General features: G+C 45.9%; 2 protein-coding genes across 10 annotated transcripts; one reads left to right on the top strand and one right to left on the bottom strand.

The window, feature by feature from the left end:
• Nucleotides 1-1195: 1195 nt before the first annotated feature.
• Nucleotides 1196-15793, bottom strand: LOC119405047 (heat shock protein 68). Of its 9 annotated transcripts, none has more exons than XM_037671807.2 (2): nt 15684-15793; nt 1196-3331 (listed from the first exon to the last, which is right to left on the bottom strand). In XM_037671807.2, exons 1-2 carry the CDS (start codon nt 15726-15728, stop codon nt 1463-1465), a joined length of 1914 nt encoding a protein of 637 aa, XP_037527735.1. In that variant the 5' UTR covers nt 15729-15793; the 3' UTR covers nt 1196-1462. The 9 variants fall into 9 exon arrangements, with proteins under 9 accessions (XP_037527735.1, XP_037527734.2, XP_049275148.1 ...); XM_037671806.2 differs by lacking the exon at nt 15684-15793 and adding an exon at nt 13853-15677 and having other exon boundaries at nt 1196-1500; XM_049419191.1 differs by lacking the exon at nt 15684-15793 and adding an exon at nt 14088-15677 and having other exon boundaries at nt 1196-1735.
• A 967-nt stretch (nt 15794-16760) lies between these two features.
• Nucleotides 16761-17695, top strand: LOC119405045 (heat shock protein beta-1). The gene has a single exon (XM_037671805.2). The coding sequence runs from the start codon at nt 16905-16907 to the stop codon at nt 17532-17534; it is 630 nt and encodes a 209-aa protein (XP_037527733.1). The 5' UTR covers nt 16761-16904; the 3' UTR covers nt 17535-17695.
• Nucleotides 17696-25250: the final 7555 nt, after the last annotated feature.

The raw sequence follows: 25250 nt of genomic DNA, 5'->3' as shown, positions 1-25250 counted from the left end.
CAGCAGCCGCACTCGCGCAAGCGAATCACAGCGGGAGAGCGATCGCGTTTCATGACGCGCGCTGGCGTAACTTCTTTCCCCCATGCCATCCCTCCCTGTCTAGCTTCCAGTGCGCTCGCCGGCACGAGAAAAGAGAGAAAGCGCTGGGAGCGTGCGCCAAACCCCCGTAACTCCGCTGATTCTTGACGGATTCGAGAAATTTTTGCGGCAATCGATTCGGGAGGCAGTACACTCCGATACTGAGGCCATTAGATCATTACTTGGAAAAGTGGTTCATGACCCCTTTAATGATCAACAGCAGCAAAGATGTTTGTGACAGCTCGTAATCAAAGCTTATTCTTTTTTTCTTCAAGACGGAATGAGTTTATTCAGGAAATTGTAGGCATTATAGTGATACTCACCTACAGTACACACACTTGACATAAGACAATAAAATGCAGCATACCCATTCATACGCTGATTTCCGTAGATCATATTTTCATGTTTAACAACTTAAGCCCTGCCATTTTTTGGGCTTGTTGGTATACTGAATTAGAAACCATCTTCAGCGCTAGCAGACAAGGACGAAGGAGAGATGACACCACAATGCACTAACTTCAACACTTTTATTTCCAGGAAACAGCAATCTATTTATCCATGCACAGTGCACCACCTCATTCTACACTCTAGCCAACCAGCAGACAAGGACGAAGGAGAGACGACACCACAATGCACTAACTTCAACACTTTTATTTCCAGGAAACAGCAATCTCTTTATCCATGCACAGGTGGCGCACTGTGCATGGATAAATGGATTGCTGTTTCCTGGAAATAAAAGTGTTGAAGTTAGTGCATTGTGGTGTCGTCTCTCCTTCGTCCTTGTCTGCTAGCGCTGAAGATGGTTTCTAATTAAGCCCTGCTTCACTTAAATTACCAGATTGTAAATAAAGAAGCACTTAAGAGTGCTCTGGTTTGAGCAAGTTGGTGCAACATCTGCAAAGTTGAACAGCACAAATGACGCAGACACAAGAAAACATGCACATATAGGACCACCACTGCTCCCGTGTATGCATCTTCTCTTGTGTTTTCCGTCTTTGGTGCTGTTCAACTTTGCAGAATAAGCACTTAGCCTGTTCGTCTTTTTCTGCTCAACTACTCGATCGACAGAGAAGCCAGAAGCCTCAATCAGCAGACATAAAAATCACACAGTTAAATTAAAGGGAGAAGGCTGTTTATTGAGGCATCACAGTAAAGGGACAATAACAAAAATTTGTTCGTTCTCAAGGGATCACAGAAATATCACAGAAAATACTGCTTCCTCAAACACCACGTCAAAAAGGACAGAGATCTACATATTAGAAAATATTGTTTCCTCAAACACCACGTAAAAGGGACGGTGATCTACATATGTACATGTTATTTACATTTGCAATGATAGCTAAACGCAGTCCATTTACATAACAACGAAGTGATGTTCCATCACTTAGTCTACTTCTTCGACAGTGGGGCCAGTGTGGTGAGGTGTTGACCCGTGCTTTGGTCCTTGTGGCTGGTGCAGCTTGCTCATGATTGGCATACAAGCCTGCTGAAGCTCCTTGAGACGATGCTCGTACTCTTCTTTCTCAGCCAGGCTGTTTCCGTCGATCCACGAGATGGTTTCACTACACTTGGAGAGCACCGAGTCCTTCTCCGAGGATGACAGCTTGTCACCGGCTTCTTCGGCAGCCTGCTTCACTCCATAGACGTAGCACTCGAGGTTGTTTCTGGCAGCCACCCTCTCACGCTGTACGTCGTCTTCCTGCTTGAACTTTTCGGCCTCAGCAAGCATTCGGTCAATCTCCTCCTTCGAGAGACGGCCCTTGTCGTTGGTGATGCGAATGCACTCTTGCTTGCCAGTGCTCTTGTCTTTGGCCGAGACCTGCAAGATGCCGTTGGCGTCCATGTCGAAGGTGACTTCTATCTGTGGAACCCCTCTGGGTGCTGGTGGAATGCCGTTCAGGTTGAACGTTCCCAGAAGGTGGTTGTCTTTAGTGAGGGCGCGTTCACCTTCGTAAACCTGGATGGTGACGGCAGGTTGGTTGTCCGAGTAAGTGGTGAACGTCTGCGACGTCTTGCATGGAATGCGAGAGTTGCGTTCGACGATGCGGGTCATGACCCCGCCCGCTGTCTCGATGCCCAACGACAGCGGCGCCACGTCAACCAGGAGTACGTCGCGGATGCTGTCGCTCGAGTCGCCGCTCAGCACCGCTGCCTGAACCGCAGCGCCGTATGCAACGGCCTCGTCCGGGTTGATGCCCATGGAGAGCTCCTTGCCGTTGAAGAAGTCTTTCAGCAGCTTCTGCACCTTGGGGATACGAGTAGAACCACCCACAAGCACGACGTCGTGGATCTGCGACTTGTCCATCTTGGCGTCGCGAAGCGCTCGCTCCACGGGTTCCAATGTACTGCGGAAAAGGTCCATGCAGAGCTCCTCGAACCTGGCTCGGGTGATCTTGCTGTAGAAGTCGACGCCTTCGAACAGCGCGTCGATCTCGATGCTCGCCTCGGCAGAACTCGACAGAGTCCTCTTGGCGCGCTCACAGGCAGTGCGAAGTCTTCGCACGGCTCGAGGGTTCACCCTGAGGTCCTTGCGGTGTTTCCTCTTGAATTCCTGCACGAAGTGCTCCACCATCCGGTTGTCGAAATCTTCGCCTCCGAGGTGCGTGTCGCCTGCCGTGGAGCGCACTTCGAACATGGAGCCCTCGTCGATGGTGAGCACGGAAACATCGAAGGTACCGCCACCGAGATCGAAGATGAGGACGTTCTTCTCTCCACGCAAGTTCTTATCGAGGCCGTAGGCTAGCGCGGCTGCAGTTGGTTCGTTGATGATGCGCAGCACGTTGAGACCAGCGATAGCGCCAGCATCTTTCGTCGCCTGCCTCTGGGAATCGTTGAAGTAAGCGGGCACCGTGATGACAGCGTCGCTCACCTTCTTTCCCAGGTACGCCTCGGCCGTCTCCTTCATCTTGGTCAAAACCATGGCGCTGATCTCCTCCGGGTTGAACCGCTTACGCTCGCCCTTGAACTCGACGCTGATCTTGGGCTTGCCTCCGTCGTTCTCAACCTTGAAGGGCCAGTGCCGGATGTCGTCTTGGATCTTGGGGTCGTCGTAGCGGCGCCCGATCAGCCTCTTGGCATCGAACACCGTGTTCTCGGGGTTCATGGCCGCCTGCGCCTTGGCTGCATCGCCGATCAACCGCTCCGTGTCCGTGAAGGCAACGTAGCTCGGCGTCGTGCGATTGCCCTGGTCGTTGGCGATGATCTCGACGCGACCGTGTTGGAAGACTCCCACGCACGAGTACGTGGTGCCCAGGTCGATGCCGATGGCTGGCACGTCTGACTGCATGCGGCTAGGCATGATGAATGCGTTTTGTGTGTAGCGTTCTTTTCAGAACTATCGCTCTCGTGATTCAAGTCACAAGTAAAATCTGGCTGGAGCTCGCGCGTCGCGCGATTTATACCGTTCGCGCGTTTTTCTAGAAATTCTCAGAAGCTTCGCGAGCTGCGCCAGCCAATGGAAGCCAAGTAGGCCAGTGACGTCAACGGCGCAGCTCTGCCATTGGTCCGCCGTTCGTAGAAGCTCCGAGAAAACTCTCGCGTCGTCTGCTGCTACTGCAGGCATCAAAACACAATAAAATAGACGACTGATGACCTGTATTCTCTTTTCTTAGGTACTGAGTCACACTTTTAGTGTAAATTGAATAGGCAAACGATATTCCGACTTCTAGTGTGTGTTCTGCGCATTATAATGCCGATTAAATGAGGGGAAATATATGTTTACATCCGTTTGACGTTGGCAATAAATTTCTTTAACCATATCTGACAGTCACTCATAAAAACGCATGAACATAAATCAGGATCCTAGCAATATCTGATAAATCGCGCGTATCAACGTTTCTAGATTCTAAAAACGCTGGTTTACATGTGACATTCTGTGCGATCCTGCTTTGTTGAATCAGCTGATCGCGAATGCGCGAGAATATTCGAGATCCGGTGAGATGTAAACATGGACAGTTGGAGCGGTAGGAGTCGTGCGTTCGGTGACTTTCTAGACACGTTTTTGCACTAGAAGTTCTCAGCGTTTAATTAAGCGATCGTCAGCTACGTCCCTGTGTGTTCAGGGTTAGTTATTGCCAGGAGTGGCGATGTTGGCGATTTCCTGAGCTTGTCACAGGCGTAGGATGGTCTACACGAGTGAGCTGGCGCTGAGCAGTGTCTCCGCCCAACGTTACCTAACCTGGTAACGTTGTATGCGCCTGGGAGACAGAAAACAGTGCCTCTACATCAAGAACCACCACAACTACTACTACAAGTGGGCCGTGCTTCGCTCTCGGAGAATGTGCCGCACATTCTGGCATCTGCTGAGTGTGTGTGTGTGTGTGTCTTGTTCGGTGTTTTCACGTGCAAACAGTGCTGCGTTAATTGTTTCTTGCGTGCACTTCCACGCGATTTCGCGCTGCTGTACGTATGTATAAGTAAATCTCTTAATCTCGACGGCGAGCGTGCTGAAGTCGAAAAGATGCGGTAACTGGGTAATGAAAGTGAACTACCAAAACTTTAGCTGCGCGACCGTGCAGGAAGAAATTGAGGTGACCGCACAGTACAGGGTATACAATTCGACATCGGGTTAAAGTGACTATTTTTAGACTCTCTTCTCTACATGCATTTATTTTTATTATATTACGCTATGATTGTCACACGTTGGCATTTTCAGGAAAGTTTATGCAGTCCGGTGATTTCACAGGATAAAGCACACTTGGCAAATTATCTTAGTTAGCCAAAAAAAAAAAAAAAAAGAAATCTGTCATGGCCCATGGCTTAAAAAATTAGCCGCCCTGATTACTGAGTCTTTCTGTCGAGAAGGCGACACTTCATCTTGGTAGTTATATCGACATCTATGAAGTCAACATTTCGAGCTTAACATTGATGCCTTGCCCGTTTTTTGCGTTAGTAGACAAAAGAAAACAAAATCTTGTCATTAATTGTAAATATGTATACTAGGAGATGGGTACATTTTACAGATTGCTTTGCTGCTTTTTTCTTTTCCTTTGTAGGGTGGTGTGGCCTAAAAGAATGTAGTTCAAATCCAGTGCTAATGTCCTTCACATCCAGCACTAAATGTAGTTCAAATGCAGCACTAATGTTGTTCTTTTGTAGCGATTCGTGGAGCTCCACCGCTGTGAAACCTGAGAAATTGCGTAGCATGGGCACTCAGTGATTCCCGTTCGTAGAGTTCCCACTGCTCCGTTTTCCAAATCATCTATGACGTTAATGTTTGAGGTAAGCATGTAGGGTTTCCCCCGCACGAGTAGAATCTTGTTAGGGAGATTCGCAAACTCGGTGTGCGACATGTGCACTACTTTTTGCTGCGCGTCATCGACTTCCTCCTTGTTACAGCAGTTGAGATATGTGTCGTCTGCAGCAAGTTACATCAGGTTGTTTCCCCCTTCAGATGTAGCGAAGAAGACGCCGGTGGGAGGAGCAATCGCGCGCTTGGCGATGCAGTGGTGCCATCTCTTGTGTGTCGCAGTTGTGAGCTGCATGTTTCCGAAGCGTTTTTATTTATTTTAAGTTAATTACTGCAATTACTTCTTGGTTATGTTTTGTTATATTATTTCAGATCTTTGCCCATTTATTTTAATCTCGTTTTGAGGATTTCTAGCCTTGTTTTAGGTCTGTATTGACCACTTGATTCTGAGCGTGGTCACACTAAGAGATCTACGGATGGACAAGCCGGGCCTCTAAAGTGCTACGTGCTTAAAACCAGTTGAGCAGCATAAAATCTGTGTGCATGAATGCCACTTACGTCATCTTCATAATCATGCGGGTTTGCGCAACATAATCGCATGCCATTCTCCCTCTGCAATGTTGCGCTAAACTTCATGCGTAGTTCAAGATTATGCAGGTGCAGCAACACCAAAATTCCGTGTTAGCTTTAGGTGTTCTGGAAGCACATAAATGAATATAGATTCAGTGTATATCACTTGTTGAAACATAAACAGCAACGAATGCCTTTTATGGGTTATTGCACTACAGTGCGACATGTAAGCCTCAAGTGTCTGTTTTGGAGTTTCAGCAAGGCCACTCTAACGAAAGCAGTTGAAACTGGTTGCAATGGAGTAGCTTTGGATGTGTTCACCAACACTGTATAGCCTGTGTTCATATCTGCATGGTACCAAGTCTTGTGTGATAAGTTATTCGAGACACATAGATCAGAAAAACACCTCAATATTATTACAATTGGAAAATCAGTCCTGCAGAAGCACACAAGGTGTAAGGAGGCTCATGAAAAGAAAAGTTGTGGCTCACCTGTTTGTTGTACAAAGCCATAACTGAATGCATTAAGGATTTATCACAGAGAAAATAAAAAGGCTTCCCAGTGGATGAAAGATGCAGTTGGTAGTACATTTTAATCGATGAGCTCATCGAATGTCATATTCTTAGCAAGACATCACTGAGGTTGCCGCGTATTGGTGTTCGTGAGCCATTTTTGTTCAATATAAAATGTGGCTGCTCCCCTACGCTTCGACATGCAAAGAACTTCTTCATTCGGCCTTTCGTGTATAGGTCACATTCATCAAATGCAGCTGTTGGTATCAGTAGTGTTTCATACTGCACTATGAGAAGCCGTCATGCCAAGTCTAAGTGTGGGGCACAGGCACAATCGGCTTACATCGCTGGCATAGCCAGGAGGGTTCCTCCCCCACCTAAGTTAACCCCCCCCCCCTTCCACTTAAGAAAAATTTCTGGCTAGGCCCCTGGCTTTTACATCTCTGTGGGTTTTTGCGTACCATCACCTTTTCTTGTTTTTGAAGTCCGAAGTAAAGTTTCATTCATTCATCTCTCGTCAAAACACGTTCATGAACACAGCTGATGCCTTTGGCTTGCTTATTTGTGCGTGCCTGATGTCTAACACCAGCATCTTTTAGTGGCATTGATGGGTTAGGTTAGCTCACTCAAAACACGCCACACTCGATCAACTCATCTGAAGTTCAGACAGTTGAATGCGGGCCAGCGCGCAAGCAAGTTCGCATAGTCTCTGCCTGGTAAATTACTCCTTAGTTTGCAGAGCAGCCATCGTGCAGCTGGTACTTCCATTAGTTTGGGCGAACAAGTCGTCCATAAAACCTGATTTAAGAAGAGCAGTAAAATAAGTTTTTCTTGAGATGGGCTGTGCATGTTCTTGTCTAATAGTGAACCTAGTGAGCTCTCCTTTGTTGAGTCATCAAAGCAGTCAATAAAAAAGTCAGTCGAGGGGCTCAACCTTAATTAATCGTGATTGTAATAAGCCGAATGTCAAGAAACACATGGCTGTTAAAAATTGAGCCTCTTGGTTTGCCTTATTAATTGCAGAACAAGTCTCGACCTTGCGTGGTCACAACTCTGGCAGCCTTGCCGCCTTCAGGTAGTGTTTAAATGCTTATTGGTCAGCTTGGCCTAAGTTCAGTTACTATGTTATGCCTACGGTTACATCTGAGTGGCCATAGCAATCTTGCAAGTTCTAAGCTTGGTACTCACACGTACACTCAAGAAAGTGTTTGAATAAAGGAAGTAAATTTTGAGGGTTTGACACACCCTAATGAAAACCAGCAGATGATGCAGCCAAGGAAGGTGTAGGGGATGTTAATTTTACCGTTTTAAGTGTATTGTACTAATTGTGATACAGATGCGAAGAGAGTAAAGTGGACGAAAAGACAAGTTGCCGCCCGGCAGGGACCGAACCTGCATCCGAAGGTTGCAGGTGCAATTAACGTGCCCTATACCTTCCTTGGCTTTATAGTCTGCTGGTTTTCATCGAGAAAGTCAGTGGAAGGATGGTGGCTACACTAGGGTAAATGTAGAATGCTTGATGTCGAAGATGTCAGTTGAGCTACCATTGACTGCGTGTTGCCTTTTCGAACAAAGCTTGTATTGCCCGACTTGTGTTGCCGTCAGTGTGGCTGTCGGCGTACGCGAAAACTCTGGCGGGTGTGTGCCACAGAAATTGGGCAAGCCCCCGCTACTTGCCACTGGTCCAGTAAAAATGAAGTTTCGCACGGGGGAAACAATGTATGTGCCACATAAATGGGGCAAATCACTGGGCCACTGAATTGAGAAAGACGTTAAGGAACTGTCGAGATGGTTCACTAACATCAATGCCGTCCAATTCCCGGCATGGAGGAAGGAAAATGTTAGGAGGGGGCATAGCGCAATGCGGAAGAAAGAAAGAAAGAAAAGTAGTCAGTCGGGCACGTGCACGCCAAGCTTCGCTTCCCTCTATTTTCCCGATAGTGGAAGAGCTCCTGAATCTTTTTTTTTGTCACTTTTCCTAGTTATTTGATTTAATGAAACACTGCTGAAGGTGTATCCAATGTTTTGCTCGGTATTATTGCCTAGCTGCTGGCATTATTTGGCTGCTGGCCAGAGCTAACTAGCCAGCATTGTCGTAAGTAAAAGAAAATACAGTGTCCAGGCTCACCTGCATTACAGCGTACGTGCACTAGAGTGCTGATGCTTAATAACATAATTATAATTTAGACACCTACTGATAAAAAAACGGGGGTAGAAATGTTTTCTTTTAAGGGACGTTCCTGCTCCTGTATGGAAACAAACCCAGGAACGGCGAGAACACAAATTGGTGATTTAAAACGGACATCGGTAGCACTGACTCAACGAATGGAAAGAATAACAATTAGGATCCCAGCACGAATCGAACCCAGGCATTCTACGTGGCAATCAGGCATTCATCCACAGAGCCAGGCCAGGTATATAAACAGGTTTGGAAAAACAGCCTATGCAGGCGTAATGTCGGTGCAACGTCAATTGTGGCTGTGGGGCTGGCTATCTAATTTACAAGAAAGCAATGAACACTACATATATACTCCTACGATACAGGCGTCATATCAGATTAACGTCTGCGGTTCCAGTGTTGACTCCGCTTTTATAGCAGTCTCATAAACATTACATTTGTATTCCTGTGATTCAGGAAGCTATATTGAAGCATTGCTCGACCCTGGAGCAATACACTAACGAACGTTACGTATGGTATTCACATCATCGCACTGTAAAGGGCACTTAGTTTCGATAATAGTGACGTATGTGATCTAACATGAGTGCTCACGTTACGTCGCAGCATAAGTTACCATTTAAACACCAGTATTGTAGACGTGCCTGGTAAGCCCACGATGTGCACACAGCTACTACACTTACAAAAACACCTCGGACCACCTCATAACGCTTGGCTCAAAGCCATAAAATAGAGCATAGAAGTACTCACTGACTGCTTCCCATGAAACCGATTCCCACAGCAAGTGGGATCTGCCGAATATTTTTTATATTGCAAAATATATGTTAATTTGGTACTCATTGCTTCTGAAACAAGAACATAGCAGTTTCTGAATGTCATTTTTACTCCGTGTATTGGATGACTGATCTCCACAGTGCATATATGTATTGCACCTTTCTTGATGAATAAACAGCAGACGTTTGAGTGCAATGGTCTGATGTCCTTTTTATTCACTTTTATGCGTGTATTCTTGTTTTGTACTGATCTTATTATGCCCTACAAAGAATTGGTTCTACAGATGTTTCATGTGTGTGTCATTGCATGTTTCATCCCTTCATAGTGAACATAGCCGATGGATTTTTACGTTCACTGACAATTGTTCCAGAGCGAAAGATTGGACAAAACACAAAAAACTTGGACTTCATGAATTACATCAAATGACACACAATTAACCTGTGAAGCCTGAATTATTCTTATCCTAGTTCTGTGTCAGTATCACTGAAAACAAGTTCTAGTGCACCTCGCTGGTACAGTGGTTACAGTGCTCAGCTACTAACTCAAAGGCCGCAGGTTCGATCCCGGCTGCAGCGATCGCATTTCGATGAAGACAAAATGCCAGGGGCCCACATACTACGCGATGTTGGCGCACGTTAAAGAACACCAGATTGTCAACATTTCCAGAGCCGTCCACTACAGCATGCCTCATAATTGTATCGTAGTTTCAGCATGTGAAACTCCATATGTTATTATTATTGAAAACGAGCTCTACATGCATTATCCTTAGCATGCCAAAAACAAACTACACTACTCCACTCTTTACAAGCTCTGCAGTTGAGTTTAGGTCCTTATGTACTTTACTGGGCGCTGTACATTCCCTTGAATGTGACAAAAACATGTAGGCCTGAGATTTGCATGTGGAGTAAATGAAAACTTTTCATATTTTATTCATAACGATATTCATATACTTGTTGATGTGGATGAATCAATACAATTAAGATTGCCAGTAGCATATTTTTGAAGTATGGCTAGAATTGTAGAAAGTGTCTTATCTTTTATGTATGAAAATACACACAAGGACTTTCTCAAGTCTCACGAAGCAAGACGTCTTGCCTTGTTCTTATAAATCACTGAAATGTTAAAGAGTGAGGGTATGTTCAGGTAACATTGTTTGCAGCAATTGCGCACATGCATTGCAAGATTTCGCAGTACGAGTCGTGCCCTCAAGCTCCATCCTTCGACATTGAATAAAGGAAGCGCATGATCCGAAGGTTGCAGGTTCAGTTCCTGCCTGCGGCAAGTTGTCTTTTCGTCCACTTTACTTTCTTCACATCTATGTCACAATTACTACAATACACTTAAAACAGTCCCCCAGGCCCGTATCTAGGAGGGGGGGCCTAGGAGCTCGGGCCTCCCCAGAATTTTGATGGAGGGAGGTGTTTTACCATAAGTAAATAATGAAAATAAATGTTCTCGAATAGTGAAGGCCTTCAGCTAATGCCCCCCCTTCCCCGAAAAAAATTCCTGCATATGATCCTGATGTCCCCTATACCTTGATTGGCTTCATTGTCTGCTGGTTTTCTCTAATCTGTCTGCATTGCCAGTTGTATGTCCTTTGTACAGTCCACGTGTTGTGCCTCTATACCAACTGCACTCATTCTTCTTTTTTTTAAGAGGTCATGTTCAGCTATGCTACCTTCGCTTTTGTGTCCAACCTAACTCGTCCGGCCCAACTCTATATATGACATAGACGTAATACTTATGGGGATGTATAACGGCACAGTTGAACTTCATTATACTTAACACCATAGGTCGGCAAAAAATGTGGAGCTCACTCAGACTCACTCATGAAATATATTTTGCCCTTAGAGCTCACTCGGACTCAGACTCAGCAAAATTTTCCTCAAGTGGACTCACTTGGACTCAGACTCACTAATATTTTTCTCAGCCGGACTCACTCGGACTCAAACTCACCAAAATATTACTCACACGGACTCACTCAGACTCAGACTCACGGATCTATCTGAGTGTGAGTGAGTCGACTCATGAGTCCGTTAGCACATAATTAGCTTTTTCAACCATGGTGTCAACGCCAATATCTACCATAAGTGGTGCTCTACTTGGCGCCTTTTAATCTCGTACCTTCATATATAGGATATACCCTATGCTACTTCGTTATGACGAGGTTCGAATATTATATTTTTGTTCTACTTCCACTGGCTCTAACCGTTCAACATGAATTGAACATTTTCTTCTCAAACCGCTGGGTGTCCTAAGCAAAGCCATGTATTATTTTAGCGCACGTAAGCAGTGTAATAAAAATATAAGTACTCCATGCATGTGGAAGACGTAGACGTATTCATGCCAGGACTCGTACTATTATCTTATACTACAGACTACATGTGCACAGTCTACAAGTGAACGAGATTTGTGAAGGTGTGCAGGAGTAAGTAATGAGTCAACCAGCTTATGGTCACTGTCTCTTCACTACAACTACATTCCTTTACTGCTCAACAGCCACAAAGTGAGGTTTCACAGGAATCTCAGATGCTCTCTATACACCAGGGGTCTCAAGCACGCGGCCCGCAGACCTTTCGCTAGCGGCCCGCGGTTTCACATGGAACAAAGTTTTGGATCTTACTAAATAGTACCTCAAATATTTTCTCGCCTATTGCAATTAATAGCGCTTTGTTCGGGTAAACTACAGACACGTTACTGGTCTCAAGGATTTTTTTTTTTCGTGAGGCACCTGATGCGGTCACTATGAGTTGAAACATCACTCGGGAACGAAAAGCCAATACTTCAGAATCGGCGTCCAAATTTTAGTCGTCGTCGAAATCAGTATCGATATGTTTTTCAACACCTGCCATCAAATCCCATTCAAAAATGACCTATATATCGAAAAGGCGTTCTTTCAAATGGCAATGTTAGGTGACATTTTCTTCAAACTCTCCATAGCCCCCACCTCCCTGTTCCTACCATGTTCACTGTACCAGCCCTCCTGGGACTAAATTTTGTGAATGCAGCCCGCTAGCTGAGCTGAGTTTGAGACCCCTGCTTTACACAATACATCCATTTCATACTGTTTACACGACACAAGGTCATGGGTTCTATAAGCAGCATAATTCTAGCTTCTTCAAAGCCTTCCACTTAATCGTTATGTATCAGCTGTATATCTTCATCATTTATGTCATGTAATGGCCTTTTATGATTACAAATTATGTGTAAGTCATAGCTGTTTGTTTCATTTATTCTTGTCATCATGAACAGCATCTTCTCAATAATTTTCCAGCTACAGGGCCCTCTTCTGTATGTGATTTCTTTCTGATTCAGAGTTCTATAAATGTGGCAACATTACCGGTCTATCGAACAACACTGTGATACAGCACTGCAGAAAGCTTTGTAAGCTCTGCATATTCAGCATGTCATATCCTAGTGCATCAGTCACATACACCAACCAAGCTTTGGTGCAAGAAAAGGTGGGCTTCAATAAATTATCCGTTTGCCCCCCCCCCCCTCCCCAAGATCAAAAGATATTCATAACATAATGGATAAGTTCGCCGCCTCCCTGCCCCCCTCAAAGGAACTCGCTTGTCGTGGCTGCTCCCCCAGTGAAAAAATCCTGGCGCCGTCCCTGGCTTCAATTCTAATAATGAAACCGCTTTCTTACAATACTTAAAACATTCGACCTATTTTGCAAATTATTAGAAGGCCTGTAAGAGTGTTTCTAAATAGGAAATAACAGTTCATGTGAATGTATACACTCCAACACATTAATGCAGCGACATTCGAGGGCAAAGGTAACAAAAGGAAGAACACCCTGAACCTTCGATCTTGGAAAAATTAAGGGAAACCTTCTACCATTGGGCTTTTAGTGTTGGTAAAGGGTGCCACCTAATATATGTTGCCCTTGCGAACGTATGCTGCAACTGCTACCTAAACTTGCCTGTGTTTCCTTACGGTAATAGGATCCTTTCTTGAAAAGGCAAAGCATGGTTCGGGACAACTCAACCGGCTTGTTGTCATCAGTAAAAAGTGAACTCTGCTGCCACCTTTCACTTTATTTCTGCCAAAGCAGTTAATGTAACAATCTGCAGGCAGTAAACCAGTGCTTATGATTCTCAATAAAAGTCATCTGTACCTAATGTCAAAGCATTTCGGTAAACTCCGTTTGTTCTCTAAAGTGAATACAATTTAGTACATACTTACCTTTAACCTTGAACCATTCGGCACCACAGTTAGTATTGAGTGTAGTTAAAAGAAACAAAATTACCGTCTTTTCATATTATTTTTTCAATACATGTCGTGTAACAGTGCAAATGCCATTGCACAGGACAGCAAGCAACAGGCATTGAAGCAAAACTGTCGCACTGCCCTTGCATACACAGAAGACACAAATAAAAAAAAAAAGATATCTTTATTGGGGCATCTGAGTGAACAAGTATTTATAACATGATTGATGGCAATATAAATAGATGACTAGATGGGCATTTCACAATGAAATTTTTAAAAACCTAAATCGCTAGTACTTAATTCAGTCCACTTCTTCAACAGTTGGCCCGGCGTTGTGAGGTGTTGACCCGTGCTTTGATCCTTGAGGCTGATGCAGCTTGCTCATGATTGGCATGCAAGCCTGCTGAAGCTCCTTGAGACGATGCTCGTACTCTTCTTTCTCAGCCAGGCTGTTCCCATCAATCCACGAGATGGTTTCCCTACACTTGGACAGCACCGAGTCCTTCTCTGGGGATGACAGCTTGTCCCCTGCTTCTTCAGCAGCCTGCTTGACTCCATAGACGTAGGACTCGAGGTTGTTTCTCGCAGCCACCCTCTCGCGCTGTACGTCGTCTTCCTGCTTGAACTTCTCAGCCTCGGCAAGCATTCGGTCAATTTCCTCCTTGGAGAGACGGCCCTTGTCGTTGGTGATACGGATGCACTCTTGCTTGCCAGTGCTCTTGTCTTTGGCCGAGACCTGCAAGATGCCGTTGGCGTCCATGTCGAAGGTGACTTCTATCTGCGGAACCCCTCTGGGTGCTGGTGGAATGCCGTTCAGGTTGAATGTTCCCAGCAGGTGGTTATCTTTGGTGAGGGCGCGTTCACCTTCGTAAACCTGGATGGTGACGGCAGGTTGGTTGTCCGAATAAGTGGTGAACGTCTGCGACGTCTTGCATGGAATGCGCGAGTTGCGCTCCACGATGCGGGTCATGACCCCACCCGCCGTCTCGATGCCCAACGACAGCGGCGCCACGTCAACAAGGAGTACGTCGCGGATGCTGTCGCTCGAGTCGCCGCTCAGCACGGCTGCCTGAACCGCGGCGCCGTACGCAACGGCCTCGTCCGGGTTGATGCCCATGGAGAGCTCCTTGCCGTTGAAGAAGTCTTTCAGCAGCTTCTGCACCTTGGGGATTCGAGTAGAACCGCCCACGAGCACGACGTCGTGGATCTGCGACTTGTCCATCTTGGCGTCGCGAAGCGCTCGCTCCACGGGCTCCAGTGTGCTGCGGAACAGGTCCATGCAGAGCTCCTCGAACCTCGCTCTGGTGATCTTGCTGTAGAAGTCGACGCCTTCGAAGAGTGCGTCGATCTCGATGCTCGCCTCTGCGGAACTCGACAGAGTCCTCTTGGCGCGTTCGCAGGCAGTGCGGAGTCTTCGCACGGCTCGAGGGTTCACCCTGAGGTCCTTGCGATGTTTCCTATTGAATTCCTGCACGAAGTGCTCCACCATCCGGTTGTCGAAATCTTCGCCTCCGAGGTGCGTGTCCCCTGCCGTGGAGCGCACTTCGAACATGGAGCCTTCGTCGATGGTCAGCACGGAAACATCGAAGGTGCCGCCACCGAGATCGAAGATGAGGACGTTCTTCTCTCCACGCAAGTTCTTATCGAGGCCGTAGGCTAGCGCGGCTGCAGTTGGTTCGTTGATGATGCGCAGCACGTTGAGACCAGCGATAGCGCCAGCATCTTTCGTCGCCTGCCTCTGAGAATCGTTGAAGTAAGCGGGCACCGTGATGACAGCGTCGCTCACCTTCTTTCCCAGGTACGCCTCGGCCGTCTCCTTCATCTTGGTCAAAACCATGGCGCTGATCTCCTCCGGGTTGAAACGCTTTCGCTCGCCCTTGAACTCGACGCTGATTTTGGGCTTGCCTCCGTCGTTCTCAACCTTGAAGGGCCAGTGCCGGATGTCGTCTTGGATCTTGGGGTCGTCGTAGCGGCGCCCGATCAGCCTCTTGGCATCGAACACCGTGTTCTCGGGGTTCATGGCCGCCTGCGCCTTGGCTGCATCGCCGATCAGCCGCTCCGTATCCGTGAAGGCAACGTAGCTCGGCGTCGTGCGATTGCCTTGGTCGTTAGCGATGATCTCGACGCGACCGTGTTGGAAGACTCCCACGCAGGAGTATGTGGTGCCCAGGTCGATGCCGATGGCTGGGACGTCTGACTGCATACGGCTAGGCATGATGAATGCGTTGTGTGGTTTGCGTTCTTTTCAGAACTACCGCTCTCGTGATTCAAGTCACAAGTAAAATCTGGCTGGAGCTCGCGCGTCGCGCGATTTATACCGTTCGCGCGTTTTTCTAGAAACACCCAGAAGCCTCGCGAGCGGCGCCAACCAATAGGAGCGAAACGGGTCAGTGACGTCAGCCTCGCGGCTCTACAATTGGTTGGTTACGCGAGGAAGCTCCGAGAAAGCTCTCGCGTCGTCTGCTGCTTCTGACAAAACAAGAGAAATTTTATTCGGGGTTTTCGGACCGCAAGGAATTGTTAAGTAGCGCGATATCTCGGTGGAGGCCGCCAGGAAGTTCCTGGCTGTTTTAGGTGTCACACATGAAGCTGGAAACATTGAATAGGACGAATAAAAAGGCAATGGGAAAACCGAAAGCGGGCGAACGTAGGTGATCATGCGGTTGAAAACCGCTGCTTGTCATGAGGTGTGTTCATTATCACTAACGTATATTGGTCATAGCAAATAATATCAGAGACATTATCTCTTTCTTGTAGCTGTACCATCGAGCTTTGCGTGTACAGCAGGAGGAGTGACTGGTGTGTGTGTGTGTGTGTGTGTGTGTGTGTGTGTGTGTGTGTGTGTGTGTTTGTGTGTGTGTGTGTGTGCGTGCGTGTGTGTTAGTTTTTTTTTTTTTTTCGTGCGACTAAGCGAAATCTTTGTCGACGCCGCTCCGACGGGAAAACACAACAGGGGAACTTGAGTAAAAGAAATGTGCCCCAATGTCAAAATTACTTTACAGAGCGTTGTATCCAATTCTACGCAAACGTATGTACGCTACACAGCACGATTCGCACGCCTTGCCGACGTTGACAGATGGGCGCGACCACCGAGAAGGCGCGAACGTTCGAGAACCTACGTGATCGCGCTGAGATGGAAGAGAGGCTGTAAATCTACCGTAGACAAGGCGGTGACGCAAGCATGCTCCTCTCTGCCATTCTCGAAGCTTCGCGTTCTTTCCGTGGCGACGCGAGCGCGCGTATATATAGCGGCGTCGTCTGCTCGGCTGCAGATTCAGAACCCAGCTGTTGTGAACGTTCGATCGAGTCGATCGTGCTCGTTGGCTGAACTTCGCTGTCAGCGTTTTCTACACGCTATTCAACTTTACGAAATTACTCTGCGAAGTCCATCATGGTGCGTTTGGTCTTCTACCCAGTTTTCAACGACGGGGAGGACTTGTTCTCGCCTCTCAAGGCTCTGGACCAACTGAGTGACTCGGTGATTTCGGCAGTGCGCCAAGCGGACAAGACGACGAAGCAGGCCCCGTTTGATCGCAGTCCAAGCTGCCTCTGCCTCCGTGGTGCCTCGCCGTCAAGCTGCCGTCGCAAGCGCCACATGAGCGAAGAAGTGCCTCGAAGCGCCGATTCAACCTCGGACGACGACTCCAAGTTCGTCGTGAACTGCAACGTCCGCGGCTACAAGCCCGAAGAGATCTCCGTCAAGGCGATCGGCGACTGCGTTGAGGTGAGCGCCAATCACGAGGAAGAGAGCGAGGACGGCTGCAGCTACGTGAAGCGCCAGTTCACCCGGCGGTTCACACTTCCCGAAGGAGTCAAGGCAGAGACTGTGACCTGCGCCCTGTCGTCTTCCGGCGTACTGGCCATCGAGGCGCCCAAGCCGGAGGTTCCGAGTAAGAAGCCTAGGATGATCCCGATCACGGTCGAGTCCTCCAAGCCAATCGAAGCGGCGTCAGACGAGGCAAACAAGGAGTCCGCGGAGAAGCAGAAAGAAGGCACAACCGAAGCTGCGGCCGAGTCGTGAACATTCCTGCATTCTGTGTATATATTGCCCTACCATCATCCTTAGGATCACGTCTTTATGTTCGCAAATTGCGTTCACATTCCGTCATTTCAACGTCCCGTGAATGTGGCAATAAATGGGTGTATATGTGTCCCACACATGAACAATTGGCACTGTTTTATTTCTGCCTGGGACAGGCCTCCATCGCAATGCAAGAGGCCAGCCACAGGCTTTCGCACCTAATTTACAGGAATGACCTTAGTTGCAATCTTGACAGATGTTATAGTCGAAGCCGAATTGTATGGTACTGAGAGATAAAACATTAATTCTTGTGTACAGCACAATTTTATCAAAGCACAGGAGCTAATTATATGTGCATTGAATATCCTCCCTTGCATGCCTCATTATCATATTGAGGTTTTGGCACGTTCTCAAAGAGCATACTTTAGTGAACCAAGAGGTGTTATCAGTGAAACTATTTCACTAAATGTGCAAAACAGTCACATGGTTCAGAACATATGCTTCACACATCACCAACTAAGTAGTTTACTTCCTAGTTCAAATGCAATCGTGGGAGTGTGATTATTAACAGGAAAGCAAAATAAACAGAAGGTCACGTGTTCAATTACTGGTTCTGGCAGCCACATTTCGATGAAGGCAAGATTTAAAAACTCCGATGAATTTATATTTGGGCTCACATTAAAGAACCTCAGGGGAGTCTTGAGCCCTCTGCTACAGTATGCCTCCCAATTACATCATGATTTTGGTACACAATACCCCCACAACTAAACCTTTTTTATTTATCAAAGTCGGCAACAAATTCTGTAGAGAAGTGCTTTTTGCCGAGCACCCCACCAGGTTATTACTGCTGGGAGTGAAGAAAGCAATTCTTTCTTTTCTCTGGGGATATGAATGAAAGCAAGCAGTTACCCGACACTAGTGTATGAAAAAGACAGGGCAGTAGATTGCTGGAAATATTGGGGGATCAGCCACCCACTCTTGCTCTCTTCCAGGGGCGGCGCCGGCAGGGGGTACAGGGGGCCAGTAGCCACCCTCCCCCCGGCCCCCCCAGGATCAAAATATATTCATAACGTAACAGATAAGTTCCCCGCCTCGCTGCCCCTCTCGAAGGGACTCACTTGTCGTGGCTGTCCACCCAGTCAAAAAATCCTGGCGCCGCCCCTGCCCTCTTTAGTCAGGCCTCCTTTAATGTAGGAATATTGTGGTAACCTGCATGTCACTGGCAAGTATGAGCCTTGGGAAAAACCAACATGTTTTGTTGTAGCTAAGTACTGTACAGTTGTTGGTGATATTTAGTGACATGGGTGCATAATTTTCGGCCCGTCCTATTAAATACAAGCCATTTAAGTTTTATCTGGACGTTTCCCTGTGGCCTCCAGAATTCCATTTTAGCATCATATGCGTGGGTGGCCCCGTTAGCTCCAAGAACCTTCCAATTTGGCAGGCATTAAATTTCGCTTCGTTTAACTGTGAGCTAGCATAATGTGATGCTAATGAGAAAATTTTATTTTCGTTACCTTTGTTTCGAAACAACATTCGGGATGGATCTCTCCTGTGTTATTCGACATTTGTTCGTTTTACCGTATTCTTGGGAACTACGATATTCCATCTACGGTCGCCACCAAGCACATGTAACTGGTGAGCTGCCTCAAGTACAGCTTACAAGTTTCAAAGTACCATTCTGTGAAGTTGGTGTCACAAAATAAGGGACTGCTAATCTCATGAGCAACACAGGCCACAAATCAGTGGATGACTAAACGGCCCTGCAGCCGCGGAAATATAAAGAGTAAGGAAATATACTACATAGAGGAAAGTTACAATAATGAGGCTACTAGATGAAAACATACTGAAGAAGTACAGTATGATTCGTTTAGAACTAACCTATTTCATTGGGCTGTAGTTTTGTTACAAATTATGCAATTTTAATGCAGTTTGTGGCAAAAGATTCAGGAAAGATGAAAATTTAATGGCCCGTTCCATTTTTTTATGTGCAATGCAAAGAGAAAGAGTAAATAAGGAATAACAAAAACCGCAAAATTCTATGCAAGGAGGTATGACTTGTACCTATAAAACGTTAAAAACTCGTCCCCAGATTTCTTTTTATGGGGCTTTCTGAAGGGTTGTCTCATCGTGATAAACCGCAGACACTGTACGAGTTGAAGGCCAATATTCCTAGACAAACTGCAAGTATCATTGCCGACAAATTGCGGAGTGTTGCAGCCAACATGGAGCGGCGAGTTCGGTTATGCCTAAGCCAGGAGAGTGGTCATTTTCAACACCTGCTGTAGGGTAAGTGATTATAAACATTTATAACCTTTACAAACCTTTGCTAATCACGTTTAGTATGCCGCATGGCAATCAACGTTTTTAACATTTTGTAGGCTCAAGACATTTGTCCTTGTATAGGATTTCACGGTTTTCATTATTTTTTCGGTGTTGCACATCATAAAACGGGATGGGCCATTCAATTTCTCTCGTTCCTTAATGTTTTGCCACAAACCGCATTAAAATCAGATACTTTCTAACAAAACTACAATCTAATGAAGTAGGTCAGTTCTGAAAGAATCACCCTATACAAGCTGCTGTTCTGAAGCTGCAATATTTAGTTGAACTACACTTTATTAAACAAAAATGCACAATATACAAAACTGATTAAACCACAATAGCTCAAAGCTAGTCTAACCTCTGCAGCGACACTTTCTTTTTAGGTAGCCACCAATGCCAAGAGGTAGTGCGATGTCAAGGAAGTAACTGTGTCACAAGAGCAAGTCACTATGGCCGCATACAACTCGTTCAAATTATGAGCTTTTTACATAGCTTATATCATTCTTGGCTCAAAGCAGAAACTTATGCATGTTATGAAAACAGCCAATCAATATAGAAAGTCGCTATTGTATGGCAAAGCATATTTGACATTAAGTGTGTAGCACTTTGGGAGCCCGGCTTGTCCATTCACCGTCTCATGTCGCATGGTCACATAGTGGGCAATGCAGGCCTATAACAAGGGTATAGCAATGCTCAAAACCAGTGCAAAATAAACTAACAAGGTCTAACTTTAATATAAACTACAGAAATAACCAAGAATTAATCAAAATAGCTAACCTAAAATCACGAAAAACACTTCTGAAGCATCCGGCTGATACCGGCGCCGCAGAAGAGAGGGCACCACCACCTTGGCAAGCGAGCGATTGCCAAGGGAATTGCTTGCTTGCCCATGCTACGCACTACCTCGGGTTCCACGGTAGTGGAGCTACATTAAGCACAGGATTTAGCACGGGATTTAGAACTACACCAGGGCCTACACAAGAACAACATTAGCGCGGGTTTTTAGCATTCCTTTCTGTTGTTTTTACGGTATTTATTTCAAAAAGTTTTGTTCAATTTTATTTGACAAGGTGCCTGTTTAGACTCCTGATCGTTGTGGAGTGGCTGTATGGCCCTACAGTATGGGAAGCACTCTGATTTTTGATGCTCCTGGTGTACAGGTTATGCTTCAACCCCTCAGTTGATGCTACTGCTAGATGCTACTACCATGATACCTTATTAAGTCAAGCCTGATAAGCTTATAAGGTCAACGGAATAGGCGGACAGTCAGTTGCCACTGATTTAGTGGTCTATGTAATATGTGCATGCACTCACACTAGTAAGCACTCTTATTTCTATGTCTACTCACCATCACTTACCGCTTTCATAGTCACTTCTATTTGCACTTACTGGCAGGTACTCATGCTCATACTTACAATTGTACAATTCTCCGTTCAGCACAAAAAAATTTTGTGTCAACATGTACACAACTTGTCAACAAGACTTCCATGTCTTTAAAGTACATTCATTCTGCCTTGTTTTAATTTATTTCCTTTATTTATACATACTTCAGCCCAAATGGGCTATCACAGAAGTGGGTTTATACATCAAATATAACACCAAAACATTTTTCAGGACAAATCCATTACAATACCATATGAATCACGATTGCTTCAAAATCAAAGATACAGCAGGTATTAAGCGCAGCATCATTCAAATAACTCATACAAGAATTCCTCTAAAGGCAGCCTTGCTTCACCTGGCAGTAAGCTCCATTTTTCAATTGTACCGGGAAGGAAGCTTTAAAGAGGTCTGCATTTCATCATGTTTTGAATGTAATAGTTCTGTTTCAGAAAACCAAAAATGTAATGTAGCCTACAACGACCGGCCATACTCTCACTAAAAGGAAAGAGCTAATGTTCTTGAACACGGACCCTAAAACCAAGCATCGCAGTCAAACCTCAGGCTTGTTCATGCAGGATTTCTTTTCATGTGACTTTAACTTGCACTCATTTCACAGATACACGAAATGAAGAAAAGTACGAATATTGAGCAACAGAAACCTCTGTGTTGACACTGAAACATTTCCTGGGGGCTGAGTGCCAGACAAAACCACTTTTAACGTCTCCTATTTCAGTGTTTAGGCCAACATCCCTAAACATAGGGCAGCCTAGTGTCACACACGCAACGCTCACTGCAACAGTGAATCTAAGCGTGTGTCTATCACTGAAATACCACAACAGTTGCACGATTTCATGTTTCGCGTCTTGCATCAAAATGTCCATGTACAATTTCCACAACCAAGCACAGCCGGTCTATACCACAGTCTACCACAGTGGAACAAACTGTGCTGTCGATAGTTACATGCAGTACTAAGGGCAGAAGAACTAAAAGGGTGAAACAGTGTATAGTGCATGCATATTAAACAAGGTATCAGCTAGAAAGGCTCTTTCTTGTCTCAGCACTGACACAGCCCTCCAATGGCTTTCAGCTACTTTAAGTAAGCATAAAATGGGGCTTGCTTTTAAAGTACAAATGTGACAGAGTATGCTTGCTTTCAATGCGAATACAAAAGGCTTGTAATAAGCTGAATCTGTTTAGAGAGCCCCATGATACATATTATAAATATAATAGAACCAATATAAATTTATACAACTTGCTTAAAACATCGTTTTGAGAACGGCGGTGCAGTTATGGGTTAATCTTTTGCGCAGCAGTTATTCTAAATCTCGATTTTTCGACAAAGAAAACAGATCAGAGAAACAGCAGGACAATACCTAAGAATGAATTATAAGCATAAAAGGCATTGAAAATGCATATGCCAATGCTCTTCTTTGAATCAAATGCCTTATAGTCGGGTACAACTTTAGAAGGCAGCGGCATTTCCTTCTCAAAGGTGGATAAACGCAAGCCTGCACCAATGGGTGCGCACTCGGGACTGATGTCATGAGCGGGACAAACGGGGGCTCCGCCTTCAGAGAACATCGGCGCGTGCACGAGCGGGACTATTTCTCTAGTCACGGAGGCGATCGGCTGCCACGCTTCGGTCGTCTGGGTGGGGCCTCTTCTGCCTTCTTAAGTTGTATCCGACTGTATTAATAAGGAACTAATGGGGTTTTACATGACATAACCATGATGATAATGAGGCACACCATAGTGGAGGGACTCCGGGTAAATTTTGAGCACCTGGAGCTCTTTAATGTGCACCTGAATCTAGGCACACAGGGGTTGTTACATTTTGCTTTCATCAAAGTGCAGCTGCTGTAGCCAGGAATTGAACCCACGCTTTAAACTTTACACTTCTTAGTGCCCAATAATACCCCACACCTCTTGGTGACCAATGCTGTAAAGTAATGCTATTATGCCAGAATACTGGGAAAAAAAGCTATGCAAAATTCTCTGCCCTGTAGCTTAAAGAACAGTTTTTGGCAACACAAAGAAAGTGACCTGTGGTGGTTTCAAATGTTGGCGAGTGTAACTACTACTGAAGTACAGCTCGCCTGCCACAAAGAGCTTGTTGTGAACCTTGCAGCCACATTTTGATCAACAGGCCTGTCATTTCTGCAGGCCTCTTTATATTGTGTGTGTGCACAAGATCAGAACATACAAGTGTATGCATCCATAGCCAAGGGGCTCATCGAGGGCAACAGCAAAACGGGCATGCGAAAACAAGCACAGAGGAGACACACAGACATCAAATATTTCAAGTTCATGAGTACACCACTAGCGCAGCCCTCATTTTTGTCCTATTCTCATTGATATCACAAAAAGGTAAAAATTTTTAACTTTCTCCATGCAGCAAAGTGCACGTTACATAGCCATGCCTGCTAAATCGTGAAATTTACCATTACATCCTCAAGCGAGCCTAAACTCTTATTTCATCCTTTGTGTAACTGCGCTGATCAGAGGCGCTGCTCAATTGAAAATGACACCACACTTCTCGTGTATTGCTGCCAGTTATTGCTCATACAGAGTGACCACTCCAGCTGAATGGTGGCCTTGCTATAAACTTTCCCAAGTAGAATTGGAGTTCAGGGTGGCAGACGTTCTAGACAGGGGAAATAATATTAGCAAAAATACACAACAGTGGTGAAGTGCATGGGCGTCGGCAGAATTTTGTCCTGGGGAGGGGGGGGGGCAAAACCATTACGTTGCCGCGGAAAAGGGGGGGAGGAGGGGAGGGGCTGAAATAACAACAGTGAAACTGCACAGCGTCCAAAAGACATCACAGAAGACTGGAGATATCTTTCTGATCTTAAGGGTTACAAAAGTTTCAGAATATTTATTAACGCTCATGCATCACACACACACACACAAAAAAAAACACTCCGACATCAATATAGAATTTTCAAAAGTTTTGATACCACGAAGCACAAAGCTGAATATTACTGCTGCTTAGGCAGGCATCCTTGAATTTAGATTTTCCGGCTAGGACATGTACTATGCAGTTCGATGCAGTTTGACCGATTGCAGTCAGACATTGCTGGGAAATTCAAAGCTTCCTCTTCTATAAACTTTTCGCGTCTGCTATAAAGTTAAAGGATGTTGCGAGGCAGAATTACCTAAATTTCGCACATGCTTGAAACGTATCCTTACAGTCACTCGGTGTCTGTAAATGCGAGCGGCATGCGTCTAGGCGTGCGCATAGCAATGTGTTGTACTACAACTTTCTCTGCGAAAGCTCTTTGTCCCTCCTTTTCAATTTTTCACAATGCAGCGAAAGCATGCAGAGTCCAGACAGGCGGTCATCCGACATCGTCGAACGAAGCCACACCTTCACACGCCGCATCGTGCTGAAAGAACGTTCGGGACAACACGTTGTCGAGGGGAAAGTTATGGCCGTTTGAAGAGCACAACTGATGGCAGGATAGATCCCCTCGGCGAATGCAAGAAGATCTATCAGGTCTCCGTTGAAGTCTGTATTCATCCATGACCGACACCACAGTTCCCCTTCGCAGTCAAAGTATTTATTAACAGGCTCGCAGAGTTGATTCTTAAAACCTTCATTGGAAAGCTTCCTCAACGTGTTTGGGTGTAATAAGAGTAGCGCAAATGTGGGAGTATTACGCTCTCCAAATTTTTCTTCCAGCACTGAGAGCAAAGAGTCAAAGTAAGAGATGAAGATATGTTACGGCGGTAGTATTCTTCCGGGGTTCCCAGAGCGTTCGGCCTGTGCATTTGGCGCGCAACCATTCGCGGCACACTGACTTCTGCACCAAGCTGTCCTGCGGTCTCCTCGGTCGCAGAATAAAGGTCCCTAAACACTTCCGCTTTTGCCCTGTGCTCACCAATTGTTTCAGCCAGGAGCCGCATATGCTGCTGCACCTTTAAAATGTCCATCTGGGGGCTTTGCAGCATGTTTGTCACCGGTTCAAGGAGAGCAGAATATCGTGCGATAATGGTCAGGCAAAC

Source organism: Rhipicephalus sanguineus, chromosome 9 (genome assembly GCF_013339695.2).
Source record: "Rhipicephalus sanguineus isolate Rsan-2018 chromosome 9, BIME_Rsan_1.4, whole genome shotgun sequence".
Lineage (NCBI taxonomy): Eukaryota > Metazoa > Arthropoda > Arachnida > Ixodida > Ixodidae > Rhipicephalus > Rhipicephalus sanguineus.
This window is presented reverse-complemented; position numbering and strand designations above follow the sequence as displayed.